This window comes from Numenius arquata, chromosome 10 (genome assembly GCF_964106895.1).
Source record: "Numenius arquata chromosome 10, bNumArq3.hap1.1, whole genome shotgun sequence".
In the NCBI taxonomy this organism is placed as follows: domain Eukaryota; kingdom Metazoa; phylum Chordata; class Aves; order Charadriiformes; family Scolopacidae; genus Numenius; species Numenius arquata.
Genome location: NC_133585.1, coordinates 5,184,915 through 5,212,486, shown reverse-complemented (window position 1 = coordinate 5,212,486; position 27,572 = coordinate 5,184,915). Strand labels below are relative to the sequence as shown.

The 27,572-nt window shown below is 38.8% G+C and overlaps 1 protein-coding gene across 1 annotated transcript in view; it reads left to right on the top strand.

The window, feature by feature from the left end:
• The first annotated feature begins 315 nt into the window (after positions 1-315).
• USP54 (ubiquitin specific peptidase 54) overlaps positions 316-27,572 on the top strand; it is a 49,576-nt gene continuing 22,319 nt past the window's right edge. Inside the window, exons 1-10 of the mRNA XM_074154347.1 lie at positions 316-704; positions 3,246-3,338; positions 13,021-13,155; positions 15,115-15,228; positions 15,391-15,473; positions 16,123-16,228; positions 19,640-19,786; positions 21,176-21,325; positions 22,637-22,805; positions 25,736-25,906. Coding sequence (XP_074010448.1) covers positions 558-704; positions 3,246-3,338; positions 13,021-13,155; positions 15,115-15,228; positions 15,391-15,473; positions 16,123-16,228; positions 19,640-19,786; positions 21,176-21,325; positions 22,637-22,805; positions 25,736-25,906 — 1,315 coding nt within the window. The 5' untranslated portion in view covers positions 316-557. The remainder of the gene's footprint in view (positions 705-3,245; positions 3,339-13,020; positions 13,156-15,114; positions 15,229-15,390; positions 15,474-16,122; positions 16,229-19,639; positions 19,787-21,175; positions 21,326-22,636; positions 22,806-25,735; positions 25,907-27,572) is intronic.

Here is a 27,572-nt window from a genome sequence, read left to right as displayed (position 1 = left end):
TGAGGACGATGTCTCTTTCATCACCCAAGACAGATGTAACGCAAAGAAAGCTGCCAAGGTTTTATTTTGGGTTTGGTTTCTCTGCTCCCTTATTATTTGGATTTTTCCTATCTTCTGCGGGAGGATTATAGAAGGATTAGAGAAGCTGGGTTTTTTGGGGTGTGGGAGGTAGCTGTTGTTTTTCTTCTCTCAATTCTGGGACCTGCTTAATTTGCCACTTGTTCCCTGAAGTCACTGCCTGTTTGGAAAAGGGAGAAGCAGAATAACAGATGAACTTGCCTGACCATGGATTCCTTCCCTTTGCAAACTTTGTATGTGGCTGCTCGTAAAAGACGTTTTTGCATACATAAACATCAAATGAAGAATAGCATCCTGGGCTGGATTTAAAAGAAGCAAACTGCTTGTGTCCTGTTAAAGGATAAATTCCGTTTAAACTATAATTTAAAGAAGATTGGATGTTGTTCCAGTTTTGAATTTTGGTGAAAGAAAGGAAGGGTCTGATCAAGTCGAATACTCGGCCAGCCCAAACCTGCATATTCTACAGCTAAAACGAGAAGATGTCTTGGAAAAGAAACTACTTTTCTGTGGGTCGAGGGAATGTACAGGGCATGTTTACTCCACGAAATACAACCTCAATAGCACCCAGTAAAGGTCTCAGCAATGAACCGGGACAGAACAGTTGCTTCCTGAATAGTGCACTACAGGTAAGAGCACGTAATAAAAAAAATGTTTCTGTATTTGTCCTCTATTGCAATATTTTTTTAGGCTTGACTGTGCAACAAATATAGCCAGACTTGGCTACTTAATTGTTTGTGGGCTGAGATAGAATAAAGCTATGTTTGGAAATGTAGATTAGTTGAGTTATAAAACAACTTTTTTTAATTTTCAGGTTTTCCTGGTGGAATCAACAGCATTCACATAGTCATCACTTAGTGTACTTGAGTCTCTTGTTTGTGTCAAATTGTAATATGTCAACCAAATACGACAATATATGTAGAAAGTATCTTTTAAAATAATAGAATATGGCATAGCTTGCTGTATGTCTACTCCTTCAAAGTAAATTTAACCTTTTTGTTGAACTAGTCAAGTTCAAGGGTTGATAATACCTATACAAGATCCTTATGTCGTCCGGTTTTCTTTCTAACTGCTGATTTGTAGCTTAATTTAGATGATTGAGTCTTTACCTTTTTGATTTTGAAGAAAAACCTTTTCCCATGTCAAAATTTAGTGGAGTGGTACGGCTGCTATACTGGTGTTGTCACCATTTAGATGTTTTGAACATCTGACATTTGAGATTCAGTCCTGGCTGCAGGGTTTGAAACCCTTTCTCCACCCTTTCCTTCCCTTCATATGACTTGTCTGTGTAGCACAGACTGTGTCACTGTTTTTGTTGGGCTGGCTTTTTTTTTCTCCCATGGGCACAATTAGGTTCTCAACTACCGTCAGGCTTCAAGATATTATGCAAATAATACAAATAGAAACACCAGTGACCCTGAATGGGTTTAATATGCCATGAAATACAGGACTTGGGTACAAAGGGAAGTTATTATAAGAAAAGTGGGGTTTCCAGTGATGTACTGTATTAATTGCTTTTGTTAAATTGTAAGGTGTAATCACTGTCTGCCTCCTAATACTGAGTTACTGAACCTAGGTCAGAATTAAGTAGAGCCTCATATGAGCTGCATGCCGTATGAAAATGAAAGCCTACCACCTGATCTTTAGTCTTCTACATAAACCGTTTTCTTCTAAAGCTCAAGATAGATAGGATACCAAAAATATTGACAGTAAAAGCTGAATTTAAGAAAAAAAAATGGTAATAATTTCATAAAATATATACTTTTGGAGTTTTTTAATCTTAATTTTTTAATGTTGAGTGTTAGTCTGAGAGGCTTTTGAATGTTTGTTGCTCCTTACTATTAAGTATTTCTATAAACATTCAAGATAAACTCCAAGGCAATTACATTGAAGAATTGGACTCGTTCCCAAATGTGTTATTTTTTTGTCCTTTTGTGAAGTCTGCAGTAGTTGGTCAGGAATGTTGTGTGTAATCAGATGGTTCTAAGGCTTATGGTGCCTCCCAGCCCTTTAAGTATAGGGAGAGTTTGAGTATAAACATAGCCATGAATTTTGGGAAATTTTACAGATTACATATTCAATAAATGTGATTTTAAATATAATTTTAGGTAACATTTGTTACGCTATGGTTTAGTTAACAGCTTGTTTCATCTGGAAACACTTCTTGAAACCAGCACAACATTTTTCAGAGTTGCTCTGGATAGATTAATTGGAAATAAGAAGTTTGGTCCCTCCGTGTATGCTAACGAAGCCTTTAGCCAGTCAGATGCCAGCCTGGACCCTGCTGCTCCGTCCGGAACCTGGCAGGACGTGATTTAGGTCAGGGCTTCTTTCAGTGCAAGCTTCTACCTCCTGAAAGGCTGGTGGCTCCAAGGCTTACAAGAAAGTCCAGTTATTGTTAGTTGAAGCTGAAATAGGCAGCACCAACCCCATTTATATACAAAGATCTGGCTGTGAAACACCTCGGAGATTGGTATTGTTGCTGTTTTACAGATATGAAGTTAAAGAAGCCCAAGATTGCACAGATTTAGTGGCAAAACTGAAGAATAATACTTGGTGGCATTACACAAGTTTTGCCTCTGGCTGTTGCTATCGGAACATAGAAAAGCATCCTTTTATGTGCTGTGACCATCCCTGGTCACAGGCCTGGTATTACCACCATACCTGTCCTGAGAGAAAAGTATAACTGCCCACACAGGTTAGAGTTAAGAATCTGCCAGCAGTCATGGCACGTAAATCCGCTCACTAATGATAATATTGGGCATAATGGCTTCTAGTAGTTCATCATTTTGACTTGCAAGAACTTGTTAATGTATGTGCTGTTGGTGCTCCGTTTTTCCAGTGTTTGGGCTTCCTGCTCAGAACAAGGAGGCTGGCTCAGAGGTTACTGTCATGCGGACAAAGAAGCAAGTTTTTTTAATCTAAAAGCACACGGCAAGAAATTGAGGGATGTCCTACTGTAAACTAATGTATATAAATGCTACAGCTGAGGAAGAAAGATGAAAATGTCGCCTTGCAGCTAGAGAAGTGGCATCCCATTTTAAAAGTGATGTTCATTGACCCTAGTGTACTTCTGGGATTATTTAGCGTGTGTGATTTTAGCCAGAGCTTTATGCAGTATTTTATTTTATATATTCATAAAGTTGGCTGTGTCTGGTTTTGTGTTTCAGGTTCTCTGGCACCTGGACATTTTTCGCCGCAGTTTCCGGCAAATCACAACGCACAAATGTATGGGCGATTCTTGCATCTTCTGTGCTCTTAAGGTAAAAGTTGAAAATAAATTAAAACCAATTTAAAAAAAAAATGAACAGAGATATTTCCGATATTTGATTAATATGTGTCATCAAACTTGCATCTGTAAATTTGTCAGATCAAAGGTAAATCTGGCCCAAGATAGTACTGGTTTTAAAATATGTTCAAGCCAATAAATTGTGAAAGTACTGTGGGTAAAGTTTCAGATACAAGGACTCTTGTCAGTGGAGTGCGGATCATTGTGGGCCTCTATGCTGCTTGAAAGATTAGTTCAGTAAAACATCAGTTTGCTTTGGTTTTTTCTAATTTATCATTTGTTTTATAAATATCATACTCTGTACAGTTAGTGCGATCATCAGAAGTTACCTTTCCTTCAGAGCTACTCGAAATGTTACGATGGAGAAGGCCGCCTAGCTTTAAGCTTTTCTGTTCAAAAGGGTTCATTATATAAGACTAAAAGGTATTTCCTACTGTAAATATTGATGTCTGCATTATATGGCTCAGCTCTTTGTGGTCTGTGTTTTAAAAAAAACATCAATTCTGTCTGTAGATGCAGATACAATAACTGTCACAGATGCTGCCTGAACAGTCAGATCTAGATGCCAGCTCTGATTCTGAGTACAGTTACGTACTTCAGTAAATTGTGCAATCTTACATCTCCATTTGTCTCTACCCATTAATTTTCAGCACTTCTGGTTTTTTGTGCCCTCCGTTCTAAGTTTTGCTACTTCAAACCCACGGCTCCCTCTAACCTTGTGGGAGAAATGGTTGTGTTGCAACCACGATGAAAATCCCAGCTTCAGTCTTCCCGAGCAGTGAATTTTTTTCTGAGATTGGGACGTCTTCTTTGATCACAAATAGGTTGTAAAATCTAACTAAATATTTAAAGTCATTGTGGGAGAATTTACTGTGTCACGAATTCTGTGTGCAGTAATGAAAATGACAGCATGTCTTAGAAGTATGGCAAAATAAAGAGTGCAAGGTTTAAATTAAAATCATCTGAAGTTCACAGGCAGTGTTTGTAGTATAGTAGTTGCTTGCTACTGCTAAGTGACTTTACAGGCTTGAAATGAGTTATCTGGTGATTTTTTTGGACTGTTGTTGAGGGGTTTTCCGTTGCAAAAGAACAGCAAAGAGGAGGCTATTGAGGCGTGAAAGAAGATAAGTCATTTCCTTCTGAAGGGAAATTTGTCTCAAATGACGAGACAGGACGGAATTTACAGCAGTATCATCAGAAGAGGATATAACAGTGGGTTAGGAGCAAGATAGCACATCCAAAGTGAGAAACAGAGCTATCCAGACAAAGAAAAGATGGCGTATTTAAATATATTCCCTTCCTTATAGGGAAGCGGCAAGACTTAGGCGTGATCTGGTTTGAGTTCACTAAGTTCAGTGGGATAAATAATTTGAAGCTAATTCTTGGATCGCGCCCTCGAGTATTGCCAAGTGTTTGTTGGCATTCTTTGGCAGCTGAGATGAGGACAGAAAGAAGAGGACTCAGGAGATTATTGTGAAATGTAAGCTCTTGCTGTTCTGGGGTTTAACCTAACAGCAAGATATGGCAAGGAAATACCAGGAGAATCAGGCAGGTTCTGCCACTTGAATGAAAGTAGACCAGAGTCTGAGGCAGAGCTGAGAGGCTTTAGTATAAAGAGAATAGTTACGTCTTTTTCTGAATGAGAGTACTGAAGGAGGAGGAGAAGAGAAGGTGTTATAGGAAAAAGGAGAGGATGAACCTTTTGGAACTGGAACTCTGGACCAAGATGCGTCTGGATTAGCAGTACCAGTGTGAGAGGGGAAAGCACTACAGTAAGGCTGGAAGATGACAGGATCTCTGGAATATATGTATTAAAAGCAGACATTGGGCTGAAGAGTGTTTAGTTTTGTTGATAAAATCCTTGCTTTTGATGTCTCGCTGAAATGTGCAGTATGCTATTATAAACTTGGAAGTGACAGGTAGAGTGACAAAATTCACAAATTGTGTGCCTGCAGCCATATGCTTATTTTTTAAAATTAAGCAGCCTTTTAAAAAAATTGCTGCTCTCTCTTCTTGCTCCCAGATATCTGCAAGGATTTTTGTTTTGGCTTTATTTGCTATCTGAAGTTCTTACCGATGCCGTGCTTAGCCAGAAGGTGTTACAACCCTTAGTTTCCAACAAAGCTATGGTGTTGCACCAAATCCTCGGGTACTTTTGAAGATTTTAGCAAACTTGCATCTGCTTGTGTGCAGGATTCCTATAGCTCACAAAACTCAATGTGCAATAAAAAACTCAGAAGAAATGAGTAAACAAGTAAAGAGTTATCTGGACAAGTATTTCTGAATATGAGTAGTAACCAATACTTGACAAAGTAAATGAGTTCCAACTGGCTTTAAACCAAACCAAAATGTTAATGTGTTCTCTGTCTACAGTCTGTACTTCATGGGAAATTTCAGTGTGTTCTACCCAAGCCTATTCCAGAACCTTCAGAAAGTTTACAGACATTTATTGTGAAACTATGCAAGAAAAAAAAAATACATATAAATTTGTTAAAATTTGTAGAACTGTTTTACTCCTGGTTCCCTTATGTTGATAAAGCAACTCAAAATTTTATGTTTTTCTCTGGGTGATATCATGACAAGTTTTCACCTTTATTAACTTGTGTAATATGTCAATGTGTGTACATAAATATTTGAAAATTTCCCCCATTTTTATGTTGTTATCAAGTCAAATAATATTGTAAAGGTGAGTAATAAAGGGTGTCACTTCATGCTAAGTGAACTTGGGGATGCAAACCTCCCCTCATCCCCCTGAAAAACCCAAGCATCAGAAACACAGGCTGTTTTGCTTACGTGCAACTGAAAAGGTAGAGATACTAAATGATAAAGGCGTGCAAAAGGGATAGCCCCAAACTGTGGAGATGATCACATTCGTCTTGAGAAATTTCAGGCAGTAGAGGGGGAAAAAAAAGACTGTTTAAGGTATTTACTTGTTCTCTGCTGCCCTCTGGATCAGTGTTCTCAAAGTGCTCTTTTTGTTCCTCTTGTAAAAGTCTGGCTGTCTGGCACATACTGTGTGTAAACTTGTATATGACGAATGGGTTGATGGGCTTAATATGTACCTAATACATCACCAAGAGCATGTTTTGTGTCCCAGGGCAGCAGGATCATCCCTTCCCTTCCCTGCTCATCTCTTTCCCAGCCCTTCCGTCTGCTCTGGAAGCCTTTAATGTTGTCCTGCCAAGGGAATGGCAGCTGAGCCTCCAGGTCTTTGACATCCTCTTTCTCTTGAATCTTGCCTTAGGCTTTGCTAAGATGAGGGAGAAGATATGGCTGGATCCAGTGGGAACCCGAGAATTTGGAGCTCTAGACCATTCGAAAATCTCCCATTAGGGTCTGGGGAGAGGTAATTAGCTTTGCATGCTGTCAGGTGGATCTGCCCGAAATACCTGTCCAGACCGAGCAAGGAGGAGGCAAGACATGTTTATGCTTCTCCAAAGCATGTTCAGACTCCAGCCTGGCCTGGGAAAGGAGCAATACTTGGGGGGAAGCATCTACATTGTGTCCCCCCCTCCACTCCGGGTTCCCGGTACCTCCTGTGTTTTGCAGGGAGGGTTCGTGCTCTGCCCCTACTTGGAACCGTTGCTCTAAAGGCGACGTTCTCTTCCCACTGACTTTGGAGGAAGATAGTCTTCACGAAGCTAAATTTAGCCTTTGAATAACACTGAAGAAGTTGTATGTTTTTCCACACTTTTTTGGCTTGCTGCAACTGTTTCTAGGGATTCTGATGTCATGCACAGTATTTACTGTAAATGCTCCGCTAGCTCTATAAATATTATTTATAACTTTCAATTATTTTTTATAAAATGAAGGATCACAGGACAGTGATGTCATACCTGATATCAAATCCCATTTTATTTTTATACCACATTGAAGACATCCATTTCACAAATTCTTGGAAGTGATTTTAAAACTTGCTGTGCTACCTGGCAGTGTTCATGTGGCTACAACGTGAACCATGAAATCATTCCAGACATACATTCATTGGTTATTTTGAAGGAACCTTGCATCAATGGCTATAAAAAGGCAAGGGCGAGCTGCAAAACTCTGTGCTGGAATCCCAAACAGTTCCTTAAGATGTGGCATTATTTAAGTGGGTTTTTTTCAGTACACAAGCTGTCCTTACCGCTATGTGGTTTGCCTGCCCTAACACTGGAACAGCTTTTTGATTTATTATTAATGTTGAAGTCTACTGTGTTCTGTTTTATTTTCCTTTTTCTAGAGCATGACTTTGCTTTGGTGTTTGTTTATCACAGCTGGAAGAGGGCAGGAAGGGGGAAATCCGTCCACTGTACTGAGCATGCCACAGAGAGTTTGTTCTCCTTCCAGGGATTGTACTGGGAGCTCCATAGTGCCAGGATATAGGACAGAGTGTTTTTTGTAGTTTGCGAGGAAGAATGCTCTATTGATTGATAAATTCCAGTAGGGCTGGTCTTTTCTGTAATTCAGTCATGTGCAACAAAAGCAGGAAGAATGTGAATTTTCTCTGTAGAAATGATGTTGTTTTCTAAGGTGAAAATTGAGAACAATAGGCTTTAAAGAGGCTTTAAAGAAATGGAATGAGTATAGTTTCGTGGTTCTGATTACCCACTTGGTTGAGATGGAGGGATTTTTTTATGAGAAGTTCATTATATGATTGAGACAGTAATAGATTGGTTGCAAAGATTTCATCCACTTGTTTTGTGCTTTTTTTCCAAATCAGGAGAGTATTTCAGGGTAAAACAGTAGTAAAAATATATAAAATAATAAGTTCTATTGTTTAAACTTTTTCTTTTCCAGTTGGCACTTGCAGTTAACTGCCTGACAAACAAACTAGCATTAAGTACGGTTTCCTGAGTTAATAAACTGGTAATTGAAGCTTCCAAATAATGACTGCCTCTTTTGATCTTGATCAAGCAGCTAATAAATTGTCACCTAGTTGATGTGGACGCTCTGTGATTTGAATTTCTTTACATTGTTTGATTCTTTGAAAGAAATACCACACCTCTAGTGCTGCAGCAATATCCCCATCCAGAAGGAACATCTGTACAATGCTGGAAGAGACTAAGTAGTTCTCAGAAAGCTGCCGAGGACAGAACTCAGATTTACAGTGCATGGACACTGATCTGATTAAGTAGCTGTTGCCTGTTTTCTTCAGCCATCAATTTATTCTTAGGCCAGCCTGCTTCTGCATGCTTGATTAAAAACTCATATGTGCATGCATATCAAGTCTGGGGTTTTTTTCATCAGTATGGTTACACGCACATTAGAGATGTCAATTTACACCAAATAAATTGAGTACTTTTTTTTTCCTAGGGAGAAAATGGATTCCAAACACTGTTAGAGATAATTTGGAGCAGATCTTTCAAGTTATGGAGGGATTCACAGATATTTCGGAACTCTAAAATGTCAATCCCATGAATTGCCTCAAAGAATAATTACTATCTTTTATTCTCTAACCAAATGAAGAACAACTGGATTTATGATCATGCATGTGAACGTTAGCATTTTGAAATAGAAAAGACAGCTTTTAACTTAAATAAACAACTTAATAAACAACTATCATACAACTTAATAGTTGTATGATAAAGATTCCTGGTCTCAAACCTCAGGTTTGTTTTCCTTTGATGCTTTAGAAAGTTTATGTTGATTCCTCATGCTTCCCAAACTGGGGGAGATTATTTTGGGAGAGCACCGACTCTGCAAGCCTTTGTTCTGATGTATGTCAGAAGCCCAGACCTGAAATAGAAAGGACATGAAGCTTCCAATTACAAAACTAGGAAAAAATCCTTCTGAATGGTAATAAGCCAAGTGAAGTCCCTACAGTAGATTATCTGGGATGGTTAATGAATTTCCTGATTTGGATGCCTCTCAGAGCCAGCTGGTGAAAGATCAACTATGTAATTGTAGTTGATCTTGACTTAGTACTTGGGGAAGGACTAGCTGCAGCTAGATGGACTTTGGCAATTTATTCCTCTGAAAGAACGCTTGTACTTGCTAATTCTGCTGTCTCTGCTACTTTTTCCAAACCTTTGAAGATCTGTAGGGAAGGCGATACGAAGGGAGATGGCCTTCTTTTTTGTATAGACCACAGGAACGCAGTGTAACCAGAAGGCATAATTCCTGTCTGAAATAATCCCTTGCTCATGCTGTTCTCTGTCTTGGCTCGTGGATTTACCAACATGCCAAGAATAGGTCATCAGTGTAGAATTAGTAGTGCTGCTAATTCAATATTGGTAATTGCTCAGGTTTTATCTTAAGCTAATATATGTTGGGGGGTTTTTTGTTGTTCTGCCTCCTTGATTTTAGTTACTGAAAACTGGTAAAGTAGGAGGGACTTCCCTTGTTCATGGAGCTTCTAGCAGTGTCTTTTCATAATGTCGCTGCTGTTAGGGATACCCTCATTTGTGTTGGAATGTACTCATTGAGGGTGATCATCAGTGTGGTGAATAATGGGATTTTCACTGTCTGCAAATTTGGGTGAAGAAGTTTTTGAAAGAGAACAACAAAGTTGGAATGTTTCATATTTAAAGTTCTCATTAAGTTCCAGAAGCTCTTGGAGAAAAGGTGGCATGAAAACTCCTGGGGCAGAATCAGCAGGGCTTTCCTGGTCTGCGCCCAGCTGGCTTTCAGCCCTGTATATGGAACAAATATGTTAGTGATGAACAGTATCACTCAAGGGCAAGACCTGAAATTATGGGGAGAGATCTGACTTAGATAACTTAAGGTGATGAAACTACAGGAAATGTCACACCTGTCCATCTAAAGCTGAGAGACAAGAAAGACCTGTTCTGGAGGTGAGCAAAGAACCGATCCTGGAAAATAAGGAAAAGGGGAAACAACTCCACACCCCCCCAAAAAAAACAACCCCCACCCCAAAAACCCTGACCAAAACTCAGTGAAAACCAAACCCTTGTGTTCAAAGTGCTTTTGACTCCATTTGAGGTGCTTTTGGGACTTTCTATGTGCACTGTGTTCCAATGGGCTCTAAACTGCACTGTGCGATGACGTGATAAGATCTGATCTTTATTAGGTTAAAATGCACAATTACTCACTGGTTTTAAGATTTTTTTTTTCCTCATAATCTAAATGAGAGTGTACCATTGTGTACTATGTCATTACGAATTTTAGAAAGCATTCTTCTGTATAATATTGGGATCTTTTACTCCTTGATTTTTACATACTGAAGAATTCTAGTGTGCTACTGAATTATTTCTGTTCTGTGGTTGTGGTAGCAAATTTCAGTTTTCTGCTGTTTAATGAAAGTTTTTTGGTTTTAATTGTGAAGGCTGCAATTATTTTGTGATGCAAAAAAAACCCGTAAAATTCAGGATCTTGTGAAAAACAGTCGCTTATAATCATCGGGATCACTTTTTCCTTACTGGATCTCTTTACGTTAACTAGTAGGTATGCTTACAGGTAAAAGTAAAGTATACTGTTTTTTTAAAGATGGGAATTTAAAATAAGAGTTTGGGGTTGCTTGTTTGCTTCTGCTTTTATCTGGTTTGGAGCCTGCATTGATTCTCTCCTCCCCACCAGGAGTGCAGAGCCGTTTCAGAGCTGTCAGTGGAATAAATCGGGTCCTGTCCATCCGTTCCCTGCAGCGAGGTTGCCTGCCCAGGCGTTAGGCGATTGCCTCACCTTCCAGAGCTACAAAGTGAGATTGATAATAACCAGAATAAACACATTTCTAAAGCACAATCATAAATATTTTCAAGTGCTCTTAAATTATTTAAAATAAAGTGCTGAAACTGGATGGAATTATGTTTTACTGCCTATTTTTTTTTTCCTGAGGTCCAGTGAAATGAGAGAGTTTACTAATGAAACATGAAACTTGCCCTGTTATCAGACTGACAGAAGTGGGAATCAAGGTTGTTAAGTACAGAGACTTTGTCATTCTTTCCGTTTTTATGTACGTATATGTAGAAGGTAACTGAGGAGAGAGGTATTGTTTGTAATTCATGAAGTGTTAGACCTACTGCCTCACAATGAAGACATTACCGCTTTCCTCGTCGTTATCTTATACCCTAATAAAGGCAATATTAGAAGAGCTATGGGCGTCAGCACAGAGGCCCTCACCCATGAATGAGCACCGCAAAGACTACCAAAATAAAAATAGCAGGAGAGAGAGATAGGCATTTTACATCTGTATTAGCTAATATGTCACCGCTCTAAATTGTACCGTTCCTAGGGCCAGAAATGGCAGGGGACGGCGGTTGGTTTGCTGGCTCTGCGGTGACTGCTGTCTTCTGCACTCTTTCAGCTTCTGCAAAGCAGCCGAGATTGTACAGTTTGGCAAACCTTCTCCCACTTTACCTCCTCGTTTCCTAAGCAGAAACAAACTGGAATAGTTAAAGGAGAGAAAGATTCAGATTGTTTATTTCCAGTTACCATAGACCCTAAGTATACTGGGGAGAAGCTTTCTGTAGTTAAGGGAGAAAGTAATACATAAATCGACATCGCTGTGGATTCTCAGTATAGATTTGAAAGAAACCCAAGGTGGCAAACCAGTTGGCTTTCTCCTTGTTTGACTAAGTTTAGAAGGCAGAAAAGCCAAGTGGTGCAAAATTGAAGATGAACCTTTCTTTTTTTTTTTTTTTTTCCTCTTGCAGTAAGAATGGAGCCTTTCTGCGATCTTTAGGGATATTGTGAGGAAGGTTTTATAGGAAAGGACAAGCAGAATTTTGAGATTGACACTGCTGAAGATGGTTGCTTGTCATAGGAAATGAGGTAGAAAGAGCGGAATGGTGATGGAGACAGAATGGTCTTGTATGAAGATAAGGGCTAGAAGTTTCTACTTAAGCTGAGGGTCTTGCAGACAGAATTCTGTTCCTGTTTTTATAGGAGGGCACAGTGAAAGTTAAGTAACTGTTCAGAAGATCTTTCGGATATCTTGCATATACACACACAAAATAAAAGTGGGGGTTTTATCAGTTGGGAATATGTACTGAACTTCTATGCATATAATCCCCACTTTAAACAATAATGTGTCTTTATAGAACTACTTGTCCTTGCAAATGATTACTCAGATGATCTGTGAGTTACAGTTATGAAAATGTGGGTTTATGGCCATACATAGAAACTGCTGTTTGTGTTGTGCCCTGTCCCTCCTCCGTGCTAACCCCAAAATCATCTAATTCTTAACCACTTCTTGGAATTACTGGAAGGTAAATTCCTTAGAGTACATGCAGCAGGTTGTGGCTGTTGAAAGGGCTAAGGTGTTTGGAAAGAGTTGCTTGAAAGAGGAAAGAAGGTGGCATGTGTGAGAAGAAAGCTACTAAGGTGGGAGTCAAAAAGTGAACTGGAGAGGGAGAAAAAGGAATAAAAAGTGAGGAAGTTTTGGTGTCCGTTGTATTTGCTTCAGGAATCAAATTTGGAGGAAGATCCAAGGGGAATTGACACTGAGAGAAATTTACCCCTAATGTCTCCACCCTCCCATGGGTGTGTGAAAGGAAGGGAAGGAATATACAAAAGTGGATATGATTTCAAAGGAGGAACTTCTAAGATTTTCTCTTGTAGTCCCTGTACGATACAAATATCTGTGTGTTGCTTGAGCAAAGCGAGTTAAAGGTTTGGTGGTGTTTTGTTTTTTGGTTTTGTTTTTTTTTTTTTTTCAGATAACTTGAGCAGTGTTTTGAAAATACAGTAACTTAACTATCTTTTTGTTTTCTTGCTAGAGTATCTTCAACCAGTTCCAGTGTAGCAGTGAGAAGGTACTGCCTTCTGATGCCCTGCGTACGGCTCTTGCAAAGACGTTTCAGGATGAACAGCGCTTCCAGCTGGGCATCATGGATGATGCTGCTGAATGTTTTGTGAGTGTAACTGAAAGATGGTTTGACAGGCATAGATGGGAACCCCCGCTACACCATCTTCTTGTTTGTTTCTTTTTCATTTCTCCCCAAATTCCAACAGACCTGGCCTCAAAAAGCCCACAGAGAGATCCCCAAGCTTGAAGTGATCCAGTGGGGAACCAATATTTTGTTTGAGAGTCATCACTAATGATTTTGAAATGGAAACTTCAGTGTTACCCATTTTTACAGTTGCTTTTGCATATGTAATGTCTGCAATCTCAGTGTGTCTTGAATATGAATTATAAAAAAAATTGCACTGCAAGAATGATCCAGGATTCTAGTTTTAAGGGTCGCCTCGGAAGGGTGAAAGGATATTTTGTTTGCCAGTTATTCTGAAATCATGTTTGCATAAAATCTAGTTAAGGGAAAGTAAAAATACATAAATAAACCAACCACAACCCAACACAGTTGTTTCTGTTTGTAAGTGGAGGTAAGCAACGGTAAAATGGATCATCTCCACATATTTTTGTTGCTGTATTTGTAATCTGTCTGACAATTATTTTTTTTTTAAGTCTGGTTATCTCACCAGTGTGGTTGGGAGATGGCTTTTACATGAATCTTGCATCCCTAGGTTTACCCACCTGCTTTATTTTTATACTCAAACTCTTTCCTGATTTGAGACTTGCACTGGAAGAGATCATAGAAATAGGATAAATTCATATAGCTGTTGTGGTTCTTCTCCTACGCCAAGTGGACTGATAACGGGCTTATGATAACCTGAAGTATCCTGTGTTTGTAGACTACTAATACAGAAAAATAACAGAGTTTAATAAGCTTGCTTAAGATGTAAGTAGATCATATGAATAAAGCCTCAAAGTGAAACAAACTGCATCGGCCCACACAGGAGCCCCTGTGAGAACAGTTATGGCAAATCTTTGTATGCAGTCCAGCACTTGAACAAAGTTCTGTACATAGTAGAACATGAGAACTTTTGATTTAGTTTCTTCCTTGAGAAAGCCAATCTTAATAGCCCATCAAATACTGCTGTGGGAGTGCCCAGGAGCAGGTTTGTTGGGTTAACCCTACTGGGACAAGGACAGTTAAAATGGGTACAAGTTCCTTTTTGAGGTTAAGCTTTAAGGCAGAGATAATTCTGTAGCTTTTCACTTAGTTAACCTTTTCAGCCCCGAAGGCAGAGATTTAATTTAAATGGCAGAAGAGTTTAGATTCTAAAGTTCAAGGGAAATGTATGGGGTCAGAGCTCTTTTGCCTAGTAATTAATCTTGACCTGCTTATTGGAGGCCTATAAACCATTGAGGCAGCTCATAGTGATAGTGAGAAGTGTGGTGCTGGAAGAGGTGTCAGTGGACTTGTGGCACCCCTAGATTAATGTTGGCAACAGGGGGAGGAGAGGAGGTCTCAAGACAAGAGATGAAGTTGTGTGAAATAATATCTAGAAAATGTTCGGTGCTTTTGTTTCCTGCAGAATTTACTCTGCCTCTTCATTTATTAGCTCTCCCCTTTTTTGATAGAATCTAGCCGATTTGCCGTATTTCAAAGCCCTTGTGGAATGTAGAAATTTATTTGGGTTACTCTGTGTTGATGAGGAGAAATTAGTGGTCACTAATTTTAAAACTGCAGAGCTGCTGTGCCTCTTACATTCGATCAAATCCCTTGATGCTTGAGAATTGGACAGAGTAATTAGTGACAGAATCTTTAGCTGTTCTTGTAAATAAAATAAATGATTACTTGACATGGCATTTCAAATCAGAAGTGGTAGCCATTTTCCTTTATATCAAAGAAATGCCAACTTCTTTGTTTACTAAGCAGCTCCTAAAAATTTGCAGGAGGCTTCTATCTACGAAAATAATGCCTATAACATTATTGCAGCTGAAGTGATTTTGTGATTTATATTTTAACTTTTGTCTACATTTGAAATGACGTAATGCTTTCATTGCTTTTTCTTCTCTCTTTGGCTAGGAAAACCTGTTAATGCGAATTCACTTCCACATTGCAGATGAGACAAAGGAGGATATTTGCACTGCACCACACTGTGTTTCCCATCAGAAGTTTGCCATGACCTTGTTTGAGCAGGTGAGGTAACGGTCCAGGCTTTATACAAATCACCAGTTCCCAAGTTTCAGATTCTCATTTCTAAGGCATTGCATTGCCATGGGTAAAAAAGATATAAGCACACGTGTTGCTGTGGAAATACTGTTTAATAATGTCAATGTATTGTGTTTTCTTTCTCTTTAGTGTGTTTGTACCAGCTGTGGTGCCACCTCTGACCCATTACCTTTCATCCAGATGGTACATTATATTTCCACAACCTCACTCTGGTGAGTTGAGATTTTTACAGGGAAGATAGCTTCTCTTTTTTCATACTGGTATTGCAGTTTGATCTTTACCTTCACAAGATTAAATGTTCAGAACATGGTTTATTCAAAGCTGGTGGAGCTTGGATTAACTATCGTAAAGAACATGAGGATTTAGTGGAGCAGAAGCTATTGATTTAGGCATGGATCAGTGTGTCTACTTGTTTATGATTCTGAATCTGACAACTGTAGTGGGAAGGACTCGTGTACATTTTGAAAGGCCTTAGTATGTGAGTAGGTGCGTTAAGAAGCAAGGTAAGAAAAATAAAAAACAACTTATGCTGGAAGGGGCCTTGGGACATTTGCTCCATCCTCCTGTTCAAAGCAGGGCTAACCTCAAAGCTAGATCAGGCTGCTTGGGGTTTCGTGCAGCTGAGTTCTGAAAGCGTTCAAGGACAGAAATTCCATGCCTTCTCTGAGCTTGCCTGTTCCTGTTCCAGTCCTTAACCACTCATTGTGAAACTATTTTACTACAATTTTAAATATAAAAAGTATTGTATATTTTAAGGTTCTTAACTTTTCATAAAATTTAAGTGAAACATATACTTAATGTGGGTTTGCGTTTTTATTTTAATATTAAACTTTTGTTTTCCGTGCTTTCTATATACTGAAGCAATCAAGCTATTTGTATGCTGGAGAGACGAGAGAAACCCACTCCGGATATGTTTGGAGAGCTACTACAGAACGCCAGCACCATGGGAGACCTGCGCAACTGTCCGGTTAGTATCCTCAGGTTTGGTTTTCGAGGGGGTAACAGGCAGGACAGAAGAGATTTAGTAGATTACACTGTAACTCACGAGAATTTTCAAGGGTTTAGCTCATCGTAATGATAAAAAGGATAGGTGAGGGAGTTTTCTTTGGATTTGAATTCAGTACCTATCAGTTATTCAATGGAGGAAGGGGAAAAACAGGTGTCGAGTGCCTCTTTGACTAGACACAAGTTATGAGACCAGGAATAGACATAGTGTTTGGATGGAGACTAAAAACTAATATTTCAGAGAGTTAGAAACCACAAAGAAAAGGTGATGAGGGGGAATAAATTGGAAAGGCTTACATTGCTCCCAGAGATGGGCACACAATCCATTCCTGTTTGAGCCTGTGTTGCTGCTAGAAGTTCATATCCTATATTTGCTGTTCGGCTACACTGGGAGATGGTGAGCACTCCGACACTGGCGTTACATGAAGCTGCAATCATGTTGCTTTCATCCTATGATGAAAGTTCTGGGATCTTACCTAAAGAAATGGAAATGATGAAGAATTTGGATGCTGAATCTTTTTATAGAAAACTTCTGTATGTCGACAGTGGGTTTGTGATTAGCAAGGCTTTTTAGAACAGCATTCCCACAGTTCATCCCAGTTTCTCTGGTGGTTGTTTCTGTTGACAGTGGTGTGCTTCATCTGTAATAATAGCACGAGAAAAGAATTACTTCTTGTAAAATCTTTTCAGCAGAACCATGCTACAGCACAAATAGCAGAACTCTTGGTACCAGACACTAATCATGTGTACAAGATCAGTTGTTTTGCCTAGATAAGCTTCCATTCAACTTTCAGTTTGAATAAATGGAACTGTTGATCAAACTGCTGTACCTGCATCATAAAGCCAAAATGTTGCTCAGGGGGAAAGAGAAATGGACAAGAAAAGGACTGCTGCTTCCCACTGCCAGAGGATATCCCAACAGTGAAGGGCTTATAGGCTGCACAGTGTATCTGCAGGAGCTACACCAGAGGCAGGGATCATCACAGAAAATTTGGGGGAGTATTGGTTTGGTTTTCTGAGTGAGGTTTGCTGTGCAGAATGTGGGAGGTATTGACCGGGAAGCGTAGGCTATAGCTGTGAGTGATGACTGGTGTTTAACCACTTAAAAAAAATTACTGCATATGTCCAGTTGATAGTCACAGGCTGCTATTCCTCAAAATTTTCCATTCTGCCATACAGTAAAAGTCTTGACAAAATTCAGCTGAATTAAGTCCATGTATCATTTGACTTAAGAAAAGTAAATTTTTTTCATGTAAATATAAAATGATTTTTTTTTTTATCATAAGGGCTCGATTTCTAAGGCAAGAGTTTGACACCTTGTTCTGCCTTTTAATTTGAGTATGTCCAGATCCAGGGCTTTAGATAAGTACGCGAGAAAAGTTATCATCAGACTTTTTTACACATTGATTAATAGGTAGGGCAGGAAACAACCGCATAATTGCTGCTTCGTGTGATGCTGCTGTTGGATGCTTCACCAGTCATCAGTGAAGCAACACAGGCTCTAACAGGAATGTCTTGTGTGCACCTGTTCCCTGGGGGCAGCGTAAGTATTTCCATTTTATCCCCCCCCCCCCCCCCCAATGCTTTCTGTAACTTAGAACTCTGAAACATTCACTTCTGGTCCCTTGACCAAAATTGAAACATTATTTTCTCTTTTTGGAATATTGGCAAATAGTAACTCACTTATCTGAGTTAAAGAGATGAAGATGTTGTATTGTTGTTTAAAAGATTCATATGAGTCCAGCTATTTAATAACCAAAGAATGAGAAATTTAATAGAAAGACATTCTTTGTCAGAATAAACTGTGGAATAATCAGTTGGATAAAATTGCTTGCCAGTACTTGCTGCCCTTTTTTTTTTTTTTTTTTTCCTGTTTGGGAAAATTTTCTATTGAGGCTTAGCTAATGGTGACCTAAAAGTCATACAAGGGAAGCTTTTTATCAGGATGCCATATTCCCTCTGTCTTGCAGAAAACACTGATGTTACTTAGCTTGAAGGAAAGAAGGCAGTTTGAGAGTAAGATAGGTTTGTTGTGAGGAATCCACAGGAATGCTTGTGCTTTGAATGACCCTTGCAAAATATATGTGAATGCAGTCATCTTAATATTAAAACCTCATATCTACATTTATCTACGGTCCTCTACCTGTGAAAAAAAAAATCTGTCTTTATTGCCTGGTTGTTGAGCTTGTTTCTTTCTGGTGTTTGAATTCTTCATTTTTGTCTCTTTTTGATAATTGGGACTGAAATTCTGGTTAATTGTCTAGATTGCTGTGGGGAAGAACTTTATGATCTAGAGGTCCCTCCAACTCTGACAGTTCCGTGATCCGTGATTCCCTGGTTGTCGTGTCTGAAGTGATTATATCCAATTGTGAAACTTGTCTCTGTAGAGATGAGAAACTATTCTCAGTATAAAAATGTGTTGGTTTGTTTTTTTTTTGGAATCTTGCAGAGGTACCTTTGTGACCTGCCACAGGGGGAAGTGAGTGTTGCAAAGGGACTTTGTCATAGTTGTCATCCCCCACAAAAAAGATAGTGCACAGTTTGCTAAAATTAGAGTGATAATCTCTTAACTCAGGTGGTGAACTTCTTTCATGATGCTTTAAAGGTGCCCACAATTCCAACAGGTGATGGATTGGAAGGACCACAGAGAAATGTCGTAGCTTCACAAGCAAGCTGGGGAGTGTTCTGGCTAGAGAGCGAGGGGAGACTGCTCAGTCCATAAGCACTGGGGGTTATTTAAACAAGAAAAAATGGGAGGGGGAAGGGAAACAGGAAATAAGAAATGAGAAATTGCTATGGGTTAGCAAAGCACGTCTTATTCTTCTGGTCTTCCAGCTGCTGCTCTGACATTCTATGAATACTGACCTAACTATCCTGTCTAAGATGAGATGCTGGGGTACTTTGTAGAGCAACCAGCCAATTTTAACAGCAAAGCAGCACCTTGAAGGTTTTCCTGACGCTGTCAAATAAAGTGTCAGTCTCTGTAAACATAATTTTTCATCTGAGGTTCTGATGAAAAGAAAGTGAGCTTTCCCTCCAGTTCCTAAGAATGTTTTGGGGATCTTTCATATATGCTTGCTTATGTTTTTCTACATAAGCCTACTTTTGCACTGTACCTTTTAATCATTATCAGCTGTATGAGGAAGAATCAGCAGCATTCACTTTAAAGCTTGCAAATACCAGGTAGTCCTGACAACGCTTCTCATCTGTGACATAAGAGGCTCATATCTTAACACTGAACGTATTATATCCGCTGTGTTTCACCACCACCTCTTTGGAAGCTATATTTTTGAAACTTATACTTGTTAATGCCTTGCCCTAATGTTGTAAGAGTAGGATTATATTAAATGTTTTGTTTTATTTAAATCCTCAGAGTAACTGCGGGGAAAAGATCCGTATTCGCCGTGTGCTGATGAACTCTCCCCAGATCATCACCATTGGCTTGGTTTGGGACTCGGACCACTCTGATCTGGCTGAGGATGTAATTCACAGTCTGGGCACTTGCCTTAAACTGGGAGATGTGAGTTTTTGTATTTTGACACTACCTACAAACACGGTCTTTCTCGTGGTAGTCTATAGTAGCGGATTGAGAGAAAAAAGAAGTTGCCACCTTTTCGGTTTCCATAGAGGAATTGAGGGCAGCTCCAAGGATCTGACCTGTTTCTGAATGCTTCACAAAAACCTGTGAAAGCACTAGTGTAATTGCATATTCTTGAATTTCTGAAATGACTGAAAATCAAAAATTACTCCAGAAAACAAAGCTTGTCTGTATCAAGAGAATATTTTCAAGTGGAAGGAAACTCCGAATTGGGGTTTGTGGCGTTTCTATGAAAATACATATGTAATCTTTCATTTTGAAGATCGGAGTTTATTTCTATTTCTTTTGAAGGCAAAATGTAGTTTGGGGGGGTGTTTGGGTTTTGGTTTTTTTTTTTTCCTGACTTCTTTAAATCCTCTTTTCATTGAAGTGTGTGGTCGTCACACTTAAGAGTTATAAATAACTGAGCAATCTCAGAGAGATGGTGGCTGGCACTGTGTAATTGAATGATTGATTAAATTAAATAGTGTTTGGGATCCGATGGTTTGTCCTTTAGAGGATTCACTTATTCTACAATAGCTGATGCTTTAGAGCTGAATTATTGGTATACTGAATTGTAGCTGTGTCTTATTGTAGCATTGAAGTATTACATTAATTAAAATCTATATGTACACATACGTGTATATATATAAAAATGCATTGGCCAGTGTACAGTGTACCAAAATTAGTGCAAGTTAATGGAAAAGTGGTTATGAAACAGTATGGCCCTTCCGTAGTAAAGCAGTAATGCACTAAAACATGAGTCCAGTGCATTTTTAAGTAAAACTTGGTCAATTAAATAGTCAGAAAACAGTTTTTTCTGTGTGCTGAATTCTTTTGACCCACTAGTGTCTTCAGTTCATCTTTTATGTGGTGGTGTCGTAAATTTGTCCTTTCTTAAGTCAGAATAAATGCCAGCTGTTCACTGTCAGAACCGCATTGTTTCCACAGGTTTTAAACAGTATTTGATATAATCAGCAAACACGACACAGAGAATACAAATTTTGAGAATAGAACCGCACCTCAAGTTCTGAAAAGATATTATATCGTTGTTGTAATTGTCTTCCTTAAAGTACAGCCACAGTCTCCAAGACTGACTCTGTTCTTGAGCATCTGCTGAGTTGGTAGGAGTCTGTTCCTGGTCTGGGTCACTGGGTTTGCTTAAATATTGGTTAATTACTTAGAGTAAACAAGGCAATAAATATTTATCTTTTGAAGTAAAATCCTGACACCTCTCTAGTGCTTTGAGGTCTTCAAACATAAAGCAGAATGTAAAATTCTGGACACTTCATTTATTTCTTCTTTCATTTTTTTTCACCTCCCTTCTTGAAGCTCTTCTTCAGAGTAACTGATGACAGAGCAAAACACTCAGAGCTGTATTTGGTGGGAATGATCTGTTACTATGGAAAACACTATTCTACCTTCTTCTTCCAAACTAAAATCCGCAAGTGGATGTACTTTGATGATGCTCACGTCAAAGAGGTGAGAAAATAATGTTTAGAAAAATAATGTTAGAAATTTGTTAGCTACTTGTGTGTAGATCCATGCTGTTTTCTACAGATTTTGAGAAATTTTGGCTATTTTTCTCCTCAAGATCCATAACACCATTGCTCCTTTTTTTCTGAGCAAAGTAAAGCATTCTCAAAAAAACATACCAGAGGTCTCAGAAGCCCCATTCTTAGTTCTGTTCTGTTGGCTGCCAGTCTTGCTTTTATGGTAGTGTTTGAAAACCCTCAGTTTGCTTGTGCGCACAGTGCACATGTATCTTTTCTCCTTGCTGACAAGCGGTATAGCTATTTAGTGCCTGCTTTTTGGGTTCTTTGTCAAAATATCTAGATTCCAGTCTTCCCTAGTGGTTGCTGCCAACAACAAATTTTCCACTTCTTCTGTTAGTGCTTTTTTTCCAGTCTTTTCACCAAGCATGAGATCCTTGACATTAAAGATACCAGTGCTGGGATCTTGGCACACCATTACTACATCCCATTAGTTTGTTTCGCATTATTTCACACCGCTCTCTTTTTATTCCTTCTAGTCGTGGGAGCACAAAGATGAGAGAGGAATATTTTCTCCTGTAGCCATGCCAAGCGCAGCCTCAAAGGAAAAACTCTAATCCTTGCATTTGTTCACAGTCACATTTCTCTGCAGCAAAACTTTGCCAAGGAATAGGTACTGCAGTGCTTTAGTAGAACACTCATGTATGGAGCAATTTTGTAGGAATAGATATTCAGTGTATTAGGTGAAACCCGTATTAGTATGTGGGGAAGATTTTTGAGATTAAGAGAAATATATGAATTATTGCCTGACCTGTTAAGATGCTTGCAGAGGTTCTGTAACAGCAGAAATATTCACCCCCCCAAAGTGGGGATGTTGACTTGAATTTGCTGTCATGCTGTTGATGTCTTTTATTGTCCATTTTGTTTATGCTGATGGATGGGGTAAGAAATTTTGTTAACAATTATTTTTCTTTTGACTGATGCGAAGTTAGAACATTTCAGAAGATGAAAAGCTTTTTATGGGAAAAAAATTCTGAAAGGGAAGGATTACTTTTGTAGTCATATTTTTAACAGGAATTGTAATTGTTTAGCCATAAGATGGTGAATACCTTGACTTTAGTTGGGCTTGGTTCCAGAGGTTTCTTGGTGAGTCCAGTTCAATGCTGGATATGAAAGGAGTTAAAGAATGTCAGTGGAAAATCAAACTCTGAAAGAATTACAAAGGGAAAAAAAGAGAACTTATAGAAAATGATGTCAGAAAACCTCTCTTGTGCATTCTTTTTTATTGTTGTTAATTCAGATCGGTCCAAAGTGGAAAGATGTTGTGACGAAGTGCATTAAGGGTCACTATCAGCCTTTGCTGCTGCTGTACGCAGATCCCAGAGGAACTCCAGTGTCAACACAAGACTTGCCCCCTCAAGTGGATTTACAGCAATACAGCAGGACTTGCTATGATAGCGAAGACTCGGGTAAGCAGTCTGAGGTCTATGCCTTATACCTATATGCTGTAATGCTGCACGTGAAAGGTTTTTCTTCTGTTTAGGATGTGTTTTTATTAGCAGAGGTCCTTGTTGCCCATCAAAGCTGATCTAGAATTCTGAAGAGGACTTCCAGGGTTTCACCTTTGAACCTCTGTCTCAGTCCAAGTCTCTGTTGATTGTTTGGGTTGTAATTTTTTCCAGTAAGGTTTGGAGAAAGAAACTTGGAAATAAAAGTGAAGGACCTTTTGTGGCGTGAACACAGAGAGGAACAATAACTGGTGACTTCAGTGGCTGAGTTCATAAATCCATCAGCAGTTTTAACAGGAAGGGAACGAGACCAGAGATGCACGAACACGTAAAAATTGAAGGAAACTGCAGAATTAAACTCAGGAGGGAAGTTAGGGAAAAGAAATATTAAGGAAATGTCATAAATGAGTTCTTTGCTAGGATGGGGAAGGGATGTGGGGGAGGGGGAAGAAATACAATTATTTAAATAAAAAAAAACAGAAAGAGAGACATCAACAGTGCAGCTTATCTTCAGCCTTTTGCTTGTCTTTTACTCACACCATTCGGGGTTGAGGCCTCATTTAAAGAGGAATAGGTAAATTCTGAGAAAGATATGCTATTGCAATCCAGACAGAGTGAATTTAAAAACTGAGTCTAAGTTTATATTGTAATGGCTTTGCAGAAGAAGATTGTTTCTATTTTTGGATGTTTGCAGAGAATATCCTGAATTAGAGATGGGTTTATAAGTTGCCAAGAACAGCAAGGCAAGACTAAAACCAGAAATACAATCTTTCTTCCAGGATTTTAACCTATTTATACAACTGTAATTCCAAGAATATTTTATGGTTTTCCTGTCCAATAGCTAACTTTATGCTTCCTGGGCAATGAATCCGTAGAGAACGTCTGCCATCTCCTTATTTATGTGTTGACAATCTACCAGTAATGAAATAAATCTCCAACTCCTCTTAAAAATAAATGTAAATAAACCCACTGCTAAGACGACCTTCACTTCTCACTTGACAAGATGCCTTACAATTTATAAACCTATCTTCCTGTTCTGAAAAAAGTGGGAAGTCTGGAGGAGGGAGAGGAGGGCCTTCAGTGCTATATATCAGCTGTGAGCAGTTCTACAAGCTTCGGGTCAATCTACGCTGTAAATTTGCCTTGCTGTTCTGCTGGTTGATCTCCAGGAAATACACAGATAACCCTTCTGCTCATTGTCTCTGCAGTATCTTATATTATTGTGTTGGAAAATGATTTCAGGAAGCTGAATGCAGAAATATATATATAAAAAGGTGTTTCCCTTCAGATAAAATTCGGAAGGCTATAGTGAGTAACCTACTCTTTCATTTCAAAATCACTTGGTGAGTCCTCAAGGCTTACTCCTATAGTCTGTGGTGTTCAACATTGATACCAAGCTCTTGAGAGAATTTGAAATACTGTAGGTTGAAGCACTAGGAGAAATCATACCTTACACATTTTCCTGTCAAATAGAAGTGAATTATTTTCTAGTCTTGTTATTATCCAGAGTTTTCTACCCTAATATACCTTTTTCAGAATGGCTTTTTTGTCTCATTGAGTGTAACTACAGCTTCTTCTGGATTCCTCAGTGTTATCAGATACGCACAGCCCATGATTCAGAAATGAACAGAGGTTGCTTATTCTTAAATTGTTAATATTGTACCTGAACTTTTGTTATGGGAATCTGATAGATGCATCTAATCACATCAAGATCTGATAATACACGTTATGGATTGTCAAAGATGCTGGTAGGAAATGTTGTGAAGTGCAAACAACTACTCCTTATTTTCTGTTTAATTAATACTTCAGTTTACAAATAGTTTTCTAGTACTTAATTCCACAGCACTGATTCCTGTTGCCTACATTGATCTTCGTTTCAATGACCGTCATCTCCGTGGACAGCTGTATTTTACATTTCTTTAGACCAATAGATTTTTAACCAGTAAGGAGGTGGGGGGAAGTTTCAGACTTCAGAAGTTGTTAGGCATCCTTAAATAGAACATCAACTACAGGGCTTGCTCTCACCGAAAATGTGAAGTGCCCTCAGGCTGTTTGTGATTTAACATAAGAATGACTTTCTTCTTGAATTTCTTTTTTCTTCTTTAATTTCTCCACTGAGAAATGAGTATGAAATGAATATCCTGTGTATACAGGAGTGTATACATCACATATGTCATATGGCCAACAGTCTTTAATCTGTTCAGATTTTTACTTTTATGTACTGAAAGTGGTGGGAGAAGGTTGTCTTTTTCTCCTCTTTTACTGAGTTTAGGAATTACTGAAGTTGAATCATGATGCTCTATTCATTTAAATATCCCACTTGTACAGGGCATCAATGCTAGCTTCTTGAGGAGGGGGTTACTTTGCTTTAGATAATACAATTTCAGTATATAGTTTTACTAGATAAGCTTTTGATTCATAATAGGTGAAATGTGTTAATTATTATAACTTGTGATGGTTTTATTACCCTTATTAATATTTTGTACTTGGCTAATTTTTTACTTTTTAACTTTGACTTCCCCTGAAGCGGTGTATTTCATATTTTAATTACACTTGACAGTGTCAAAAATTAATGAAAAATAATATCAGTGTGGTACTAATGTGTACTTTCAGTCCAATGGACATACCTTAATTTTGCGTAATAAAAGGATTTGATAAATTTGGAGTTATCAAAGAGAAAGAAACTCAGATTCCAGGATGCCAAAGCTTAGGGGAAAGGTCCTCTCCTTTGGAAGGGGGTGGAGAGTGACATTTCTTCTGCAAGCCTTTATTTCTATGTTTGATGCTCTGCTTTTCTGTGTGGTTTGCTCTGTTTTCTTTTTTTCGCTTCTCCCGACTTTTGTAATAGCCCCAAAAAATTGAAATTTGACATTGCTTCCTTCCTTCCCTAGGGAGAGAACCTTCCATCTCGAGTGATACCAGGACAGATTCCTCTACAGACAGCTATCCTTATAAACAGGCACACTATGAGTCTGTGGTCAGTCACTTCTCCTCTGACTCGCAGGGGACCGTCATCTACAATGTGGAGAACGATGCAGCTTCACAAAGCAGCAGGGACACAGGTAGCGGATACCATTTTATCTGTGTGATCACTGTCATTAAATGCGATGACTGCAGTGGATTCCAGTGAAAAATATCTACATATACAGCCTATAACAGAATAGTGAACAGCGTTTAGTATCCTAAATGTTTTTGGTTTGTAATGAACCATTGGCATTCACACACAATAAGCACAATTTTAAATGTCTTGTTGGCTTCTGTAGACTCTTATCTAGCCAGACAAACATTTACAGGCATGTTTTCCACAATCCTACCTGCTCTCTTTGTTCTATTATTCTCTAAGTTGGAGTCTGTATGGTGCCATTGTACGGTTTGGTAAGTGTTGTGTTGTGCTACTTACTCATCTACGGGCAGTTACTTCATTTCGGGAGTTGCCACTATCTGGGAAAGGCTCTTTCATCACCAGAATCTCTCATACTTGGGACTTTCTATGTAAGTGGGTGTTGGTAGTATTTACTACGTCAGGGAAGAGCATAAGATGATTTCCTGCCTGTGCCAGGAAAGCAAGTTAAGTAGGAATCTGCAATGATAAGACAATCTGTATGTATGTTCCTTTGGGCAGCTGAACAGTCTGCCTGAACACTCTTTAGTTGAAAAGAGGTTAACTGGAAGTCTGAAGGCTGAGATCTCCTCTATTATTCATGCCCAGTGACCCCAGTCAGCCTGTTTCTGCATACAGGAACTTCTAACATCACTTCTGAAAAAGTAGTGTGTGAGTTGAGGTCAGACTTCTCGAGCACCAGAAATACGATCTGCCAAGTCTGTTTGAAAAGTTACTTTAATTGTGCCTTAAGTCGACTTTCTAAGAAGATACGAGAATTGAATCAGCAATTGTTTGTTGCACCACAGTGTCAACAGCTAGCCTAGCACTTTGTCCTTTTAGCTGCAAAATAATTGCTGTCTTGTACGATGACAACATATGTATATTTGGTTCATTTCAAACAATCTGTGGTACAAATATTTTTCGCATGAAAATCCAAAAAAAAAATGTTTGAAGTTGGTTTTCTTTAGTACTCTTTGATTCTTCATCTGAGGTCCAAGTAATTGTAATACATGGTTTTAGAGAGCCCGACAGTACTTTTAACATTTTAGCAAATACTTAATGCTGTAGGTTCCAGTGATAGTCCTGAGTAGAGTGTGAGAAAGAAGGGAAAGTTGGAGCAGAATTTGAGTGATGAGGAAGCAAAATAATATGTTGATCTTCAGAGTATGAAGAAGACAAAATCGAAAATTCTAGTAGAATACTGTTGATACAGTCTCCAAAAGCAGCACAGAGTTTATTGGATTAGGTTCCTCCCTGCAAAACTTGCAATGCAGAAGTCAGCAGCAAAGGGAGGGCAGGGGGGTGGTTGAAAACATGTAAGCATGAAGTTCAGCATGTAACCTTTTGTTCTGTCGTTTTTAGTGACTTTGTCCTTTTCTTTTTCTTTCTTCTCCTACTGATTCTATCCTATGTTATTCCCTTCAGCTTAGCCTGTCTCGCCACCTAAATTCAGTTGTCCTCATCTTCCCTGATTCAGCCTTTGCTGTAGTCAGTCTGTCCCCTTAGCTAGCCACCTGTCTGGGCATTTCCCCTTATTTTTTACCTACCCAAAACCTTTCCAAAATAGTCAGTCTGCCAACTCATACAACTGCTCAGTCATCAAATGCTGATCCGTGGGGCTATAA